This window comes from Hippocampus bargibanti, linkage group LG18 (genome assembly GCF_051943395.1).
Source record: "Hippocampus bargibanti isolate YZ-2025 linkage group LG18, ASM5194339v1, whole genome shotgun sequence".
NCBI classification, from domain to species: domain Eukaryota; kingdom Metazoa; phylum Chordata; class Actinopteri; order Syngnathiformes; family Syngnathidae; genus Hippocampus; species Hippocampus bargibanti.
In genome coordinates, this window is record NC_142751.1 from 725,001 (window position 1) to 741,515 (window position 16,515).

The following is a 16,515-nucleotide window of genomic DNA, read 5'->3' on the forward strand; positions in this document are numbered from 1 at the left end:
AAGAAAATTTGGGGCCTGCTCCGGGTTTAGTCATCAGAAAAATGGCTTGAATAAAAAACAAAAACACTCACAATGGTGCCTGCCCAGCCAAGATGGCCTGCTTCTCCTATTTGTCCCTTTTCACCCTGAAAGGGAAAATAGAAATTCCGGCCGGCTAATGGTTGGAGATATAAATAAATAAAAACAGAACGTGCATGGCATTGTTTCCTGATGACATACTTTTAGTCCTCGGATACCCCTGGTTCCTCGAATTCCGGCTTTTCCTCGTTTTCCCTGTTGCCAGTTTTTTTTTATTGTAAAGCAAAAGAAAACCTCATGACAAAGAAGCATGGCTTAATAACATTCGCTCCTTCTTGTTCTTGTCATAAATAGAAAAAAAAATCACGTAAAAGATCACATAAGATACGTTTTTACCCTCCGCCCAAGATGACCCATCTTTCCCGGTGAGCCGTTCTTGCCATCATCTCCCTGTCAGGGTAAAATAAAAATTGTTGGTGGAGAAAAAAAGCAAAGTTGAGTACAAAGTTTCCTTCAGACCCCCCAAGCATAGAAAAGGCAGAGAAACAAAACAATGGCGGGATTGCCCATTGTATCACTGGTGTTAAATTCAAGGCCCGGGGGCCAAATCTGGCCTAACACATCATTTTAATGCAAATCAAGCATGTCAAGTGCCATGATGCTTGCTAAATAAGGTCTCAACCAAAATTGGAAATTGCCCCACATAAACCCCACAATAAGTCATTATTTTGGACTTCAAATTTGAAAACTAGCAATTCCTTCAAACCCAGATTAATGACGGTCCCCGAGAGGAAACAGATGCTAATGATGTGCAATTTGAATCTACCAGATCCAATATTTGTGTTACCTTTTCGCCTTTCACGCCCTGTTTCCCCTCAGATCCTCGTCTTCCTCGCCCTCCCTGCAAAGTTAAACTTGACTGCCAATCTGATGAATACGTAGCAAGAAGATTTGATCTTACAGTTTTCCCAATGGCACCAGGAGGGCCTTGAGGTCCCATTTCTCCAGGAGCTCCCTTTGCCGTTGAAAGAAAACAAAAAGCATTCAAGTAACATGTGGGTTTAAAATGCAACATTTTTGGTAAATAGGCATTTACCTCCAAGCCAGGAAGAGCCGAAGGACCTTGGATTCCTGGGACGCCTTCTTCTCCCTTTCACCAAATGAAACATTTTGGTAGAAAAGGGCACATGCCAATTAGAAAAAGTCACTGTTATGGATATTTACCTGCTGCCCTGGTGGGCCCGGTGGACCGGGCTCTCCTTTCAGCCCTCGTTGTCCCGATTGCCCTCGAGCTCCCTGGTCACCTTTCGGGCCGACCTTTCCGAGTTTACCCTGAAATGAATGAAATTAATTGTCACGAAGGTGAGGTTGAATATGTAATATGCAACCCCTTTTTGGTTATGTTGATTTATGGATGTCTCACTAACACGTGGTCCCGGTTGTCCAAGGTCGCCTCTGAGGCCCCGCCCTCCAGGTGTTCCCTTTCGTTAAAAAGGACATTTCAGACCACGCACGCATAGTGCAGACATTCAACACACACAAAAAATGTTTTGACAACAAAAGGTTTACCGGGGGGCCTGTCGACCCGCCAGGTCCCGCTTCACCAGAGTTAGCGGACTCCCCCTGGAGAGGTACACAAAAGTCATTCGGATCCCATTTCCTGTTGATTCTTTCATTGATTGGCGGATTCTGTTGATTTCACCCAATGTTAGAATGGGAGAGGGGGGGGGGATCCGATTGGCTTGAGTCGTGCACCTTTCTGCCACGTCTGATGGAGTCAAAACAACTCCCTGGGTCTGAAGTCTATGGACCTACTGGTCCGGGACCCCCAACCCCGCCCCAAATTTAAAACTAAACTGGGTGGTGCATGTTCCAGAATGGAGCTAAAATGTTGTTCAATCCTGGAGTGACACACCTCACTGATCTTTTAGCTGGCTATATGGCTGGCTATTAGCTATCTAGCTGGCTGGCTATCTAATCAGAATCAGAATCAGAATGAGAAAACCTTTATTCGTCCCACAATGGGGAAATTTGCAGTCCACAGCAGCAATTGAAAGGGGATGGGGTAGGGGTGGGGGTGAAAGGATAGAAAACAAGATATTCTAAGCATAAGAAAATGAAAAATGTCAACTGTATACTGTGCAAATGTAAATGTGCAAAACCGTTTCATAAAAAAACTGTACATAGTGCAAGTAAAATTTTCAAGAAAGGCATATTGATATATTGCATCAACCCATATTTACAAGTGTCCATTTTTTTTTGTTTGTTTTTTTTCACATGTGATCATTGAGAATTGCGAAGCCTGACAGCAGTCGGTAGGAACAAGCGGCGGTACCTCTCCTTCTTGCAACGCGGGTGTAATAGCCTCTGGCTAAAGGAGCTACCCAGTGCTGTCATGATGGGCAGGAGGGGGTGGGAGGGGCTGTCCATCATCTATTAGCTTGCTAGCTAGCTTTCTATCTATTTGAGTTACTTCCAGGTTGAGTGAACGCTGGCGCGTGTGGCCACAGAAAAAAAAACTTCTCCTGTGACTGTAGAGTGACCTTGAGAGGTTTGAAAGGCGCTTATAAATTAAACGTATTATTATTATTTACATATCACCTTTAGACCTTGACCTCCCTTTGGCCCTTGGGATCCAGGAGTTCCTGCACTTCCCTTGGAGTCAAACAAACACATCATTAAAAAAAAAGTACAACCTCAAAATATCATAAAGAAAAATGAACTGGAAAGGTGCATAATATATCGATTGACTACATTTAAAGCAGCATGATTCATTTATTCATAGGCGTCGTGAGAAACAAACAAGTCGTCACCTCTAAGCCCACAGGACCCGCTGGGCCCACTTTGCCGACCAGGCCCGGTTCACCCTATTGATGGAATAATAATCATGCAAATAATCATCACAAAGAGGCACCCAAGCAAGCAATGACTCACCATGAATCCAATATGGCCTTTATTCCCCTTTGGGCCTCTTCCGCCGTTTTGGCCTGGTTCTCCCCAGGCACCCTCGGGACCCGAAAAACCTCGAGGTCCCATCTCGCCCTGCGGCCAACAATCCGTTTGATCAATCAGAAGCACACGCCACCGTTGACCTCCATTTTACTCATCGTCAAGACGACCTTGTCCCCTTGAAATCCGGGATCTCCTGCTTCACCGGGAAGGCCGACGTCACCCTGCAGTGGGACAAAAAAGCCCCAAAAAGATATTCAAGGAAAAACAAATGGCTGCAAGGAGCAACATAAACTGTCACAGCTTGGAATTGAAGCGGATTTATGTTGGACAGGAGATGTGAGACAATTTCTTTTCGTCAATGGATGCGACAGCTTCATGTTTGAGTTCAACATTTAGCTTGTAGCAGACGTGCACATTTCACCGTGACGTCCCTGATCCACTCGTGAAAAGGAGGCTTTGATCCTCTCCTCTTTCAACTAGAACTGCTTCATACAATAAGTAGAAACGGCGTAGAAAGTGCTTAAGATTGAATGACCGTGTCTTTGTGTTGTCATAAGTGCTACTTTTTCCAGACGTGCGGCTTTTTTCGTGCAAACAAACACATTCTTTTTCTCTCTCTTTGTCTGTCTCATCGCGCACACTTCTTTCCCGCAGCCACACACACTCACATCCACAGCTTTTAGCACCCGCGTGAGTTCTCAGGCGAAGGGCTTCACACCGTATGCGTCGAATGTGCGAGAACTTCTTGAATGAAGTTTGATGTGAGTCTCAGACTGACACATTCCCCACGCTAGGAAAGTATAAAAGGGCAGTCGCGGGACAGCAGATCAGAATCTTCTCAGACTCAGACACACACGCAACTCCAGAGACCTGCTCAGCATCGGACAGAGTTTCACAGCACGACTTGCTCGACTCCACGCCACCATCAAGCTCTGCGAGACACCTGCGTGTCACTTCCCGGGGAGATTTGAGAACCACCATACAACAAATAAAGAGATTTGACAAACTCTTTAGACACAAACACACACACAAACAGGGAGGGAGAGATAGAGACAGAGAGCGACTGACTCACAGAAGCGAATGCTCTGTTTGGTCTCGAGTCAGGCATCGCTAGTCGAACAAACAAATCCGAGTTGCTGATATCATTACAAGAGCAACTTCATGTCAGAATCGGTTTGGTAAGAAACAAAAGTCCTGATGTGGCACAAGTTTGAAGACTTTGGATTTATACATATGTTACGAGAGCATTGTGCCTTTGCACTTGTGATTTCCAACAGGCATTGTATGTAAAACAAGCGAGATGATCAGTAAGAGCCAACCTAATCTGTGAAGAACAATTATTGGCTGGATCCTCCAAATTACATGCCATCAATGAGCTGTAACGTAGACTTTGAAGTCCTGTTTGTGATGTAATATATGGAAAGACATGCCCATTTCGTGGTAAGATCAGAGCATTGTCATCAAATGGTGAGTATAGTTTTGCTTTCTTGATTGTTGCTGTGCTGAAGACCATTTTGTGTTTGGGAGCCTTTTACTGAGCGAGTTGCTTGTTCTGTAGCCACAAAGGGACATAAGTCTTCTTGTGCCGGTCCCAAGCCCGGATGAATACAGAGGGTTGTGTCAGGAAGGCCATCCGACGTAAAAGGTGGGCCAAAACAAACCTCTGAAGAACCAAACTTAAACCGGATCTCACTCACTCACTCACTCACTCACTCACTCACTCACTCACTCACTCACTCACTCACTCACTCACTCACTCACTCACTCACTCACTCACTCACTCACTCATCCCATGGCCTAGAAGGCCGTAGGGGTGACATGATGGACGTCTGGGCAGTCAGAGATCTCCAGCGCTCTCGGTCTTCAGCAGTTCGTAGCAGGGTGTGGAAGCTGCAGCCTGTCCATTCCTTAATGTTGTCCATCCAGCACTTCCTCTGTCTTCCTCTTCCACTGTCCACTCCAGGATGGTTTTGGATAGTGAGGTATGCCTTATAACGTGGCCAAACCAGGCCATTTTATGACGTTTCACCATTGAGAGTACAGGCTCTTGTTCTCCAGAAAGGGTGGTGACTAGCTGTCTGACGTAGTCATTTGTCCGGTGTTCCCTGTAGGATATATTCAGCATCCTTCTGTAGCTCTTATGCTCAAACGCCTTGATCCGTGTCTGCTGTAAGTGTCCAGCTCTCACAGCCGTATAACAAGGTGGAGAGTACTAAAGACTAGTACAGCCTGACCTTCACTGCAAAGCCGATGGTATTGCTCCTCCAAATTCTGGCCAGTCTTGTCATGGCTGATGTTGCTATTGCAATTCGTGATTTAATCTCCTTTGTGGAGCTGCCATCCTCACTCACAAATGACCCAAGGTATTTGAAATCCTTCACCACTTCTAAGGTTTGCCCGTTCATTGTGATTTTTGTTGGTGTTGTTTTATTGTAGCTATTGACCAGTATCTTGCTTTTCTCTGCGCTTATTTGCATACCGTAACCCCTCGCTACCTTTTCCAGTCTGGTGGTAAGCTCCTGGAGTTCGGCTTCGCTTTTTCCCATCAGATCTATGTCATCAGCGAACCGGAGGTTACAGATGGGTCTTCCTCCGATGGATATGGAGGTGTGAAACTCTTCCAGGGCCTCATCCATGATGTTTTCCAGAAAGATGTTGACTAGGACGGGGGACAGAAGACAGCCTTGTCGGACACCGATAGATGTTTTGAAAAGTTCCCCCATGCTGTTGTTCATGAGAACTGCACTGCTTGAGTTGATGTAGAGTGACTGAATGCCCTGGATGAGATTCTTGTTGAAGTTGTAGTTTCGGAGCACCTGCCACATCCCCTCATGGCACACCCTGTCAAAGGCTTTTTTAAAGTCGATGAAGTTGTGGAACAGGTCATGTTGATGCTGGAGGTGTTTCTCGATAAGTAACCTGATGTTAAAAATCTGCTGTGTGGTACTCCTTTTTGGTCGGAATCCTGCTTGCTCATCTGTGATCATTTCCTCTGCCCTACCCTTTAGTCTGTTCAGGATGATCCTTAGCAGCACTTTGCTTGCGTGGCAGATCACACTGATGGTCCTGTAGTTCTGACACTGCCTTGAGTTCCCCTTCTTAGGGATAGGGATAACCTCTCACATCTGCCAATTATTGGAAATCTGCCTTAATACCACGTATTTTCAATTTAGGGAGAAATTTTACAAACAAATTCATGGTTGTGCTATGGGCTCAACAGTTTCACCCAAAGTGGCTAATCTGTACATGGAAGAGATGGAGAAACAGGCCCTCACATCCTTCCCGGGGACAAAACCTAGACACTGGTTTAGATATGTGGCCGATACTTTTGTCATAATTAAAAAACAAGAAATTCAATCCTTCACAGATCACCTCAACTCGGTAGACATCAACATTAAATTTACTCGTGAGGACATTAAAGAGAACCAACTAGCCTTCTTGGATTGTAAAGTAATTATAAATGAGGACAGAGCGCTAAAAACAGAAGACTTTAGGAAGGCTACGCACACTGACCAATACTTACTTTTTGACTCTAACCACCCTTTACAACACAAACTAGGAGTTATCAGAACCCTCCAGCATTGGGCTGAACTAATACCAACAAGCATTGAAGGTAGAGAAAAGGAGTCAAAACATATCAGGAGAGCACTCTCTAACTGTGGGTACCGTCAGTGGTCATTCAACAAATGTCAGAAAGAAAGAATAGGGAATGAAACCAAAAATTCTCAAGATATAAAAAGGAGAGGAGTAGCAGTACCTTACATTGCAGGAGTTTCTGAAAAATTACAAAGAGTCCTTTGGCAACACAAAATTCCTACTTATTTCAAACCGATAAACAATCTGGCAAAAATTAGTGCATCCAAAAGATAGGCTACCAAATGAAAAACAAAGTAATGTAGTTTATTCAATACATTGTAAGAATGAAAATTGTAAAGAGCAGTACATTGGGGAGACTCAACAAATTCTCAAAAAAGACAGGGATAATACAAGTGGTCCTCAATCGGCAGGACATTTGCACCTAAAAGCTAGCAACCACTCATTTAATGACAATGGTTATAAATTAAAATAAGTTATAAGTAAAAATCTTAGCGAAACAACATAGATGGTTTGAAAGGGGAGTAAAATAAGCGATTCTCATAAAACAACTAAATCCTTCATTAAACCGGTCTGGTGGGGTGAGGTTCAATTTGGATCGTTCATACAATAGCCTGCTTAGGCAAAACAGGTTAGGCAACTTTCGTAATGCTGATGAGGTGATACTAGTGGGAGTGGGGCAAACAGGCCAGTCGTTAGTCAGGAATGTAGGAAGAATCAGTGGGGCCACAGGGAGTGGTCCTCTGCTCCCCCCAACCTGAGAGTAGGGACCTATCATAGCTATGTCCGGCGCCGCCATGTCTGGACATTAGGGATAAATAAATAGGGCCGACACGACCAGTAAGACTTTAGTTCGCTGACGAAGCCTCTTGGATAGGAGGCGAAACGTCCGACACCTTCAAAAAGTACAGATGACGGCTGAAGAAACCTTCTCATCATCTGAAGATGGAGGCTACTGATTCGCTGTGGCGACCCCTTGAAGGGAAAAGCCGAAAGGAAAAGAAGAAGAAGAGTTTTTTGTTGTTGTTTTGATTTCAAGATGGCGCAGCGAGAGTGGCTGCCTTTACAGCAGCTCCTGTATTTTTTCTACTTCTTTCTTTCTTTTTCTAACTTTGCTGCTGTGAAATGTCAATTTCTCCACTGCGAGACTAATAAAGGCTAATCTAATCTAATCTAACAGAAGATCCATATGCCAACCTGTTTTCCAACAGGTCCAGCCGGACCCTGTCGTCCTTTTGGTCCCTCAAATCCTCTCTCTCCCGCTAGTCCCGGAGGACCACGTTTCCCTGGAGGCCCGAAGTCCCCCTGCCAAAAATGAGAACAAATGATCAGATCATGACAAAAGACTTTGGAATGAATCTTCAGTGTTGACTGACAGGATCTCCTTTCCATCCGGGTGGTCCATCGTTGCCCGTGTTACCCGCTTGACCCTGAGAAGTAAAGCAATCGCGAATTGGCTTCAAAAATGGTACGCAAGGTTCAAAATGACCACCGGTGACGACGATGATGATGATTACAATCCACGATGAACGAGATGCAAAGTTCAAAATGATCGTGCACGACCTCGGTCAACAGGTTGGTACTTCAGTTTTTGGTATTTGCGCATTTTCAGCACTTTGATCAATGTTTTTAGCGAGAAAAAAAATTGGAAACACTGCCTTTCGAATACAAAACGGCAAGAATACAACCTAAAAACAAGGATACATACCCAATTGATCAATTGACATTTTGTTGCTAGGAAACCAACCTGTTGTCCATCAAGTCCCATTGGGCCGACATCGCCAGTCAAACCAGGGAAACCCTAAAGTCAACAAAAACGCCAATTTGACTCGTCTGCCGTATTACCGAATTGGCTTGCAAATACAGTGATACCTTGGCTTACAAACTTAATTGGTTCCCAGACAGAGTGTGTAAGGAGAAAAGTGTGTATCCCAAAAAATAATTTGCCATGGGAAACCATTGAAATGAGAATAATCCGTTCCCAGGTCCCCACAAAACATGATTTTCTACTAAATAAGTCGTAAAACCACACAAAATATACCTTATTTTATGTATAATAAATGTGCTACTGTATTGTAATGAAAGAAATAGATTGCACTGTATAATAAAGTTGGGAATAGAAGACAAAAACAAGTCGGCTGCCATTTTCTTGTTTGGAGAACGGCCTCACTCTCTCTCTGTCTATCTATTTAATGTTTGCGGCTCTGTCTTTCTGTAACCCCCCCCACCCCCCACTGCTGCATTCTTGACCAATCAGGTGGCTTTAACCGAAGACTGGGGGCGGGGAATAGAGTACCAAAACAAGTCGGCTGCCATTTTCTTGTTAGGAAAACACCCTCGTTCGCGAAAGCCACATCACTCATTGTGGAGCTCCGTGTTTTTTTTCATTAATCATTTTTCATTTAATTTTCATAAATTTAACGTTTGAAAAGTTCGTAAGCCAAGGGGTTCGTAAACCGAGGCATCACTGTACGATGAAAATTTAACAAGACAAAAAATTGTTTAAGGAGACTCCATAACTGTGGTTGACCTTCTCTCCTCGTTCTCCAGCTGCTCCGATTAATCCAGCCGCACCTCGGAGGCCCTGTGGCGATCCAATAAACAAAGATTCCATTTTGAACCAACATAGATTTAGCAAATTTGTTTGGCCTCTGACGCGTAACGACAGAGAGTCAGTTAACACGGCAGTTGGTGTTAAAACACCCACTCACGAGGACTCCTGGTGGCCCAGATGGCCCCTGAGCTCCAGGGGACCCGTTACTTCCCCGGGGTCCCGTTTTTCCAGGAACTCCGGCATCAGCTGGGAGACCTGGAGTACCCTGGAAAGAAAAACAATGCAGAGATTCCAGAACTCATTCGCTGCCCTTCCCAAATTCATTTGGGAATTGAAATTATGACGTCGAGCGCCATTCCCGAATTTGTTCGGGTTTTCATTTTTTCTTGCTTGGGTGCCAATGAAGTGCTGGCCAGACCTCTGGCAATGTGGGCACCATTTCCCTTTTTTCCGTGTTAGCGCTTGATTACAGCTTCAGCTGTTGATGAAGTTCTATAGAAAACAATATGTATTGTATTGCATTTTGGAAAGCTGCCTTGATTTCAAACTCATACAACTCGAGATTCATGTAATTTAGGAAATAACTCTGTTTCCAATGAAAGAAGAGAGTCTAAGGTTTCTTATGCTAAATTGAGTATTTATGTAGTCCTAAAACCAGTTTCTGAAACTCATGACAAAAAGTTAGCGGACATTCGGGCAGACAACTCTGAAAAGTTGCCTGCCCGGCCATAAAGTTGCCTGCCCCATTTTTCACAACTTGAAACACAATAAAATAAAAATAAACATTGTTGCGAAGTCTAAATGATTATTTTTTTATTAAGGAAGTACCTACCCCCGTTCGTTTGGCAATTTGCATACTCCGCACGGCAGCATATCAGAAGCCTGTTTCGTGCTTCGTACTATACCGTGACTGAAAAGTGTACTTGAAAGTTTTGAAAGCCGCTTAGAAAGAGGAGGTCACGTGGCTTGTAGCGGGTTGCTCGTAGCGTTTGCTTTATTGAATAAAACAAACGTTTGATTTGAAAAAAAAGTTTTTTTTTTCTTGAAGAAGTTGTCGGCCACCCGAGCAGAGACGTTTTGAAAGTTGTATGTCCGACGTAAAACTTGTACGCCCCGGGCCTCCGGGCAGACGTTTTTTCAAACACTGCTAAAACTCAATATTCTATGGGTCCTGGAATTCCAATGACAATGACATAGATGAAATAATGCTCACACAAAATGGCCTTGTACAAAATTGACAGATTATTATTTGAAATGTATACTTCTTATTATTTTTCATAGATATTTTCACCAACAAGCATCTGGGAAAACCAAGGCTACATAATATATAATTAGTAACTAAATAGAACGGCAGTGGTTTACCGGTGCACCCTGAATGCCTTTGGGTCCTTCATCTCCAGGTCGACCCTAAGCGGGACAGCGTGACACGGATGGAAATAGAAATAGATCACAACAAAATCATCATAACAATCCTCACATTCACAGCAGCTAGCAATGATTGAGAAAGCAAAAGCAAACGTGGATAGTGTATTGTCTTCCTATTCCTAAATCAATTCTCACCTGGGGTCCTTGGGGTCCTTTTCCCCCAGGGGAACCTGGTAGGCCCTATCAAGAAATGTGAAACGTGTTTATTCTGCCTTCAATTGACACTAGCTGCAAAAAACAAATCTTTTTTCTGATCCCAGGTCTAAATCGATCTCTTTGTAGCCCCCCTAGCCCGACTCCTGGTCCATATGCTGCTTATATGCCCGTGCGTGCTCAATGGAATATGTTTAACCCCTTTCCTGAATATCTATGAATAATATTGCAAGTTGTAGTGCTAGCTACCTAGCTGGCTATCTGTTTGCTCTCTAGATAGCTACCTCGCGAGCTATCTATTTGCCTATCTATTACCTGTCTAGTTGGCTATCTAACTGGCTATTTGCTATCTAGCTGCCTAGCTATTAGCTATATATTAGCTAGCTTTCTATCTATTTGAGTTACTTCCGGGTTGAGTGAACACTGGCGCGTGTGGCTGCCGCTGCTCACACACAGCAAAACTCGTTCTGTGACCTTGAGAGTTTTGAAAGGTGCTTAGAAATGAAATGTATGATGATGATGATGATGATTATTATTATTATTATTAAAAACAAGGGAATATGTAAATGAGTCAATGGCTATCTACTTACCGGAGGCCCCAGCTTCCCAGCAAACCCGGGAAAACCTCGATAACCGGGCTCACCCTTTTGCAGAAAACACGGGAGGAATATTTTGTTGGACATTAGCAAACGTGACTGTCAATCACAACATGCGCGTCTGAAATATGAAAGAAGATCCGGAAGCAAAATGAAGATTACCCTCTCTCCAAATCCTCCCGGGTGACCGCGCATGCCCACCGTGCCGTGGATGCCCTGATTGTCACGGCAACAATACACACAAAAATGGAATGATGAAGAAATGAATGTCACAAAGTAGATGAGCTGAAACCTCACCCAAGCACTGCAAGATATTGACCAGGAATATTGAGGAAATTTACCTTTGGCATCGGCAATATCAAATCAATAATGGTACGCGCTAATAGCTAGTAGCTTTGATTGAGGCTAATACAATTTGAAAGTTGTTTTTAGTCTGTAGGAGTTTATTGCTGGATACGTTTAAGATGTCAAACAGATGAATCAACGGGACCCGAGACGACGACGAGCCTCTGATGCCGTTTCATACGTGAAAGAATCACTTACATTCATGCCAACCGGGCCCTGCGGTCCCTCCTTGCCAGGCTTCCCTGTGAAACCCTACCACAACAAACATATTTGGTCACATAGCGTGCGTCACACTAAGTAGAGATTGTGCCAGAATTGTGGCGTGAGCGCGGACTCGCCTTTTCACCTGGGGCTCCCGTCATGCCTTGGGGTCCCGGCGAGCCTTGAGGGCCCTTAAAAGTCAATGCGTTACACGTGCGATCAGAACGATTGGTACACTGTCAACTGAATGACCTTTTGGTTGTGCAAATGGAGAATTTGTTGAACCAAATGAACCTCGTTCGTTTATTTCGTTGACAAGATCGGAACTGTATAGCGTATTGCGTAATATTGTGAGGCATACCATCGGACCCAGTGGTCCATCGAGCCCTTTTTCTCCAGAAATTCCTTGAGGACCCTGTTGAGAAGTCATGGAGATAGCAAGAAAATTGACATTAGTGGAATGACAGGCACAAGTTGTATTGTGAAATTGGTGAAACTATGAAATTACGAAATGTACCACAAAAAACATCACTTTTCAAGATCCCCCCCAAAAAAGGCAACTTTAGACTGGACAATAACGTGTAAAAATATCAGCCACAGATGCACACTGACAAATCGTATGGATTTGGGGAAACATGAAATTTACTAATTTATTTTCAGAAAAAAATTAAGTATTTTATTTTGGTGACACAGGAAGTGTCGGAGTGGTCAGGCGGGGCTGATGCGGTGCCATTAATTCATTTTTCTTAATCAATTAATTAAAAAAAATCTCTTTCAGTTTTTCCCCAACAGTCTGTTAGGGTAATTCGCTATACGAACATCTTTAAACATCTTTTTGAATCATTTCGTTTTGGTTTGGACTTCCTGATACGTCATCCTGCCTTCCTTTACATGATGTCACATCCCATTACGTCACATCCTATTGCTTCACACCCTGTCCGTCATATAAATACTCTCCCAGTCCGCTTCTCTCTCTCTCTCTCTATCTCTCTCTCTCTGCTTCCTCTTCGGCCGTCTACAAGATTAAACTAACTTTCTGTCCAACACCTGGCTTCCTGCTGATTTAACCATCCTCTGCCATCAACACCCGTAGAAGCGATGAGCCAGGGACGAACGATCACGATAAACCCATTACAGTCCAGCCTAAATATCATATGATTACGTTTAATGTTAATGAATCAACCTCATTGTCATGGCAATTAATGGGTGGCGGTAATCGGCAATACGGTGCGTTATTGCAAGTGAATTTGAAGTCAAGTGGCTCAGCAAGTGGAATGGCGTCATCGAGTCAACACAAAAGTCATGAAAGAGGCTGACTCTCTTACCGTGATCCCTTTCTTACCCGCCAGGCCAGCTACACCCACGTTACCCTAGCCAAAAAACAAATACAATAAAAAGAAAAGATATGTTTCAGCAAGCGGCAGAGGTTCATGCTAATGCAAACATCCCATATGTTTTCGGACGCATCTACAGTTGCAGATATGTATTGAACTTTGATGTCATTTGATGATATTTGGTACAAATACAAAAGACACACTTTCAACCCAACACCGCACATAATCATTAAAAAGATGATCAATCCCCGGGTGACTTTTAAAATCCACACACACACACACACACACACACACACACACACACACACACACACACACACACACACACACACACACACACACACACACACACACACACACACACACACACACACACACACACACACACACAATTTTCAAGTGATTAAAATATGACAGAGAATGGGAACCTGTGTACCAGGCTTTCCTTCTGGTCCCTGTGGTCCAGGGTGACCCGCCGTACCCTGCAAAATTCATATAGCCAATTTGCGCATGACAAAAAAAAAGGAAATAATGATTATCTTTTTCTACATATCGAATATTAACACACACATCATGGACTGGATGCATAAAAAATAAAAAACAATTCTGGCAGTGAAGATTACCGAGGGACCTGGTTGTCCGCTGGGCCCCTTTTGTCCTGACCGTCCCTGGAGAAAAGAAAAGAAGGACCACAATCAGGAAAATTAATTTTGTCAGCAGTTACCATGAAAAGTTTGAGGCGTGAGTGTGGCCTGAAAAATCGAAGTGGTGAGCAGCATCATGTAAAAAAAGAAAAGAAAAGAAATACAGTAAAGTCTCGTTATATCGATATTCAAGGGAGTCCGAAAAAATATCGATATAACCGGGACTATCAATATATCCGACCCTGTTTGCATGTAATTTTCTCCGTGCGTGCATAGAAATAGTATCGATATAACCGGGACTATCGATATATCCGATATCGATATAACGAGACTTTACTGTATATAACTATAAACACACAAAACAGACACACAGAAAGATAGATAGGTCATTAGCTAGCTAGGTCGCTAGCAACCTAGGTGCCTAGCTAGCGAGATAGAGAGAGATATAGAGAGACAGACAGACAGACAGAGAGACACAGACAGACAGGCAGGCAGGCAGGCAGGTAGGCAGACAGACAGACAGACAGACAGACAGACAGACAGACAGACAGACAGACAGACAGACAGACAGACAGACAGACAGACAGACAGATAGATAGATAGATAGATAGATAGATAGATAGATAGATAGATAGATAGATAGATAGATAGATAGATAGATAGATAGATAGTCTCTCTGTCTCAATGGAGATCACTGCCAGTGAAGAAAGTCGTCCTTGATCAGTCCTGTTCCGACTGTATGTTTTCAGTCTTTTGTGCTGAGAAAGACCGCTCCACTGATGCTCTAGTAGCTGGAACAGTGAGCACGAGCTGGAGCAACTTTGTCGCTTCAGGAATAGTTTCAATAAGATCCTTCTTGGCCAAAACGCTGAGAAGCTGTCCAGGAGATTTACATTCATCCCTCACCATTTGTGAGCTATACAGTCCGGTGTTGGTCTTCCTTTAATTGTTATCTACTGCCTCGATTGAAAGTCCAGTTTAGAAAATTCTTTCAATTCAGATCTGTAATCCACCGTTCTGAAAATAAGGCTAAACAACACGAAAAAATGACTGGATGGTTGCACTTAACTTGCTAACTGTTTACTGTAGCTTGCTCTCACTAATTCTATTATTCTGCAGCGAGGAAGGGCAAGAAGAATCTCTAATCACCAGCGCCCCCTGTCATGAGGCAGGAGAACTGTGTGCCTCACCTATGCACACAGTTTTGATCAAAATAAAAGAAAATAAACACCGTAGTACAGTGTTTATAATGTACAGTGATTACATTATATACAGCAGCTGAACTGTAGAAATGTAGCTTTTGAACACTTTAATAGCGATATGCAGAGAGAGGTACAGCAATGCGATCTCACTGCAGAGCAAGCCAGCTCACTTAGCATAGTGATTGCGCAATCCATGGTGAGGCTCAGCCGGCTGCTGCCTCACCGCTCATCTCTACTTCGTATTTGAACGGTAAATGTGAAAATTCAGCCATTTTGAAAAAAAAATCAAAAAATGGTGAAGTTAAATGGAAAAGAACGTTAAAGTACAAATCACTAAATAAATATCACTGTTTAATTTATTTTGTCATTTGATATTTCCACGATGACAGGTGAGGCACAGCCTCACCTACCTCCCCTGACAGCACGTCACTGGCTAGCTAGCTAGATAAGGCAGTTTTTGCACATGACGGTGATGTGAAGAATTGGAAGAAAAGCACCAAAGATTTACCCTGTTCCCTCGGGCTCCCGTGTTCCCGTTTCGTCCATCTGCTCCTCTGTGACCCTTGAAGAAAGTTCACATCTTGATCAATGTGACTGTGGCCTTTTTTTTGCGCTCATTTGCGTGAGTTAATGCTTGTTTTATTGTGTCGGGATACATGTCCAAAACAAAAACATGGCAGTCAAGATGGTGAGGTAAAGTAGCCACTGACCTTGGAACCAGCACTGCCCTCTTTTCCCTGATGACCTGTTTCGCCATTTCCGCCCTAAATGAGGATAAAAAAACGAATCCATCAAGACAGTAGAAAGAATGATTGATTGTGCATAAAGCAGCCTGTTGTAACATTTTGATGGAATTTGTCCAGATAATCTGAAGCATTTTCAGGAGTCTGCTAGTGGAAAATGTAGCTAAAAGCGTCGCATGGTGTACCTCAACGCCTTTGGGACCAGGTTGCCCCTTGTTTCCTAAGTAACCCGGAAACCCAGCGAGGCCCCTCTCTCCCTGAGGACCTGGAATCCCACGGGCCCCTTGAAAGCCCTGAAATAAACATGAGAAACTACCTCTGACAAAGATCAGAGGAGATGTACAAGAGAGTCCTCCACTTGCCAATGGAACATCAAGCAAAAGCAGAGGTAGAAAAGATCACAACGATTGACTCTGAAACGTGTCAAGCAGTTCCTTACTTTGTCTCCTTTCGGACCTGGAATCCCCTTGTCCCCGTCTGCTCCCCGGATGCCCTGGATAGAAGACAAAGCTATGACTATTCGGAATCCATTGCCAATTCGTTGACTTATTAGAGGTTACCGTTGCTCCAGGGAAGCCTGGAGAACCGCAATCTCCTGCCGCACCCTAAAAAATAATAATTAGAATTAATCTGTATTCATTTAGCATGCCAAATCTGAAAGAAAAAAAACTGATTGATCGATCAAGTCCAAGTTAAGAGCAATGGAAGCAATCGCCCGCTAGGTGGCACTGTTGATGCTGTGCTCTTAAAAAAG

The 16,515-nt window shown here is 43.6% G+C and overlaps 1 protein-coding gene across 1 annotated transcript in view; it reads right to left on the reverse strand.

Annotated features, from left to right (window-relative positions):
• LOC148884150 (uncharacterized) overlaps positions 1-16,515 on the reverse strand; it is a 74,390-nt gene that overhangs the window by 9,693 nt on the left and 48,182 nt on the right. Inside the window, exons 24-56 of the mRNA XM_089020404.1 lie at positions 16,322-16,366; positions 16,201-16,254; positions 15,947-16,054; positions 15,729-15,782; positions 15,527-15,580; positions 13,796-13,840; positions 13,601-13,654; positions 13,164-13,208; positions 12,200-12,253; positions 11,976-12,029; positions 11,836-11,889; positions 11,455-11,508; positions 11,287-11,340; positions 10,679-10,723; positions 10,481-10,525; positions 9,276-9,383; positions 9,095-9,148; positions 8,312-8,365; positions 7,941-7,994; positions 7,762-7,869; positions 3,138-3,191; positions 2,953-3,060; positions 2,832-2,885; positions 2,620-2,673; positions 1,588-1,641; positions 1,446-1,499; positions 1,243-1,350; positions 1,115-1,168; positions 980-1,033; positions 866-919; positions 415-468; positions 220-273; positions 72-125 (exon numbers count right to left, since the gene is read on the reverse strand). Of these exons, the coding sequence (XP_088876530.1) occupies positions 72-125; positions 220-273; positions 415-468; positions 866-919; positions 980-1,033; positions 1,115-1,168; positions 1,243-1,350; positions 1,446-1,499; positions 1,588-1,641; positions 2,620-2,673; positions 2,832-2,885; positions 2,953-3,060; positions 3,138-3,191; positions 7,762-7,869; positions 7,941-7,994; positions 8,312-8,365; positions 9,095-9,148; positions 9,276-9,383; positions 10,481-10,525; positions 10,679-10,723; positions 11,287-11,340; positions 11,455-11,508; positions 11,836-11,889; positions 11,976-12,029; positions 12,200-12,253; positions 13,164-13,208; positions 13,601-13,654; positions 13,796-13,840; positions 15,527-15,580; positions 15,729-15,782; positions 15,947-16,054; positions 16,201-16,254; positions 16,322-16,366 (2,007 nt within the window). The remainder of the gene's footprint in view (positions 1-71; positions 126-219; positions 274-414; positions 469-865; positions 920-979; positions 1,034-1,114; positions 1,169-1,242; positions 1,351-1,445; positions 1,500-1,587; positions 1,642-2,619; positions 2,674-2,831; positions 2,886-2,952; positions 3,061-3,137; positions 3,192-7,761; positions 7,870-7,940; positions 7,995-8,311; positions 8,366-9,094; positions 9,149-9,275; positions 9,384-10,480; positions 10,526-10,678; positions 10,724-11,286; positions 11,341-11,454; positions 11,509-11,835; positions 11,890-11,975; positions 12,030-12,199; positions 12,254-13,163; positions 13,209-13,600; positions 13,655-13,795; positions 13,841-15,526; positions 15,581-15,728; positions 15,783-15,946; positions 16,055-16,200; positions 16,255-16,321; positions 16,367-16,515) is intronic.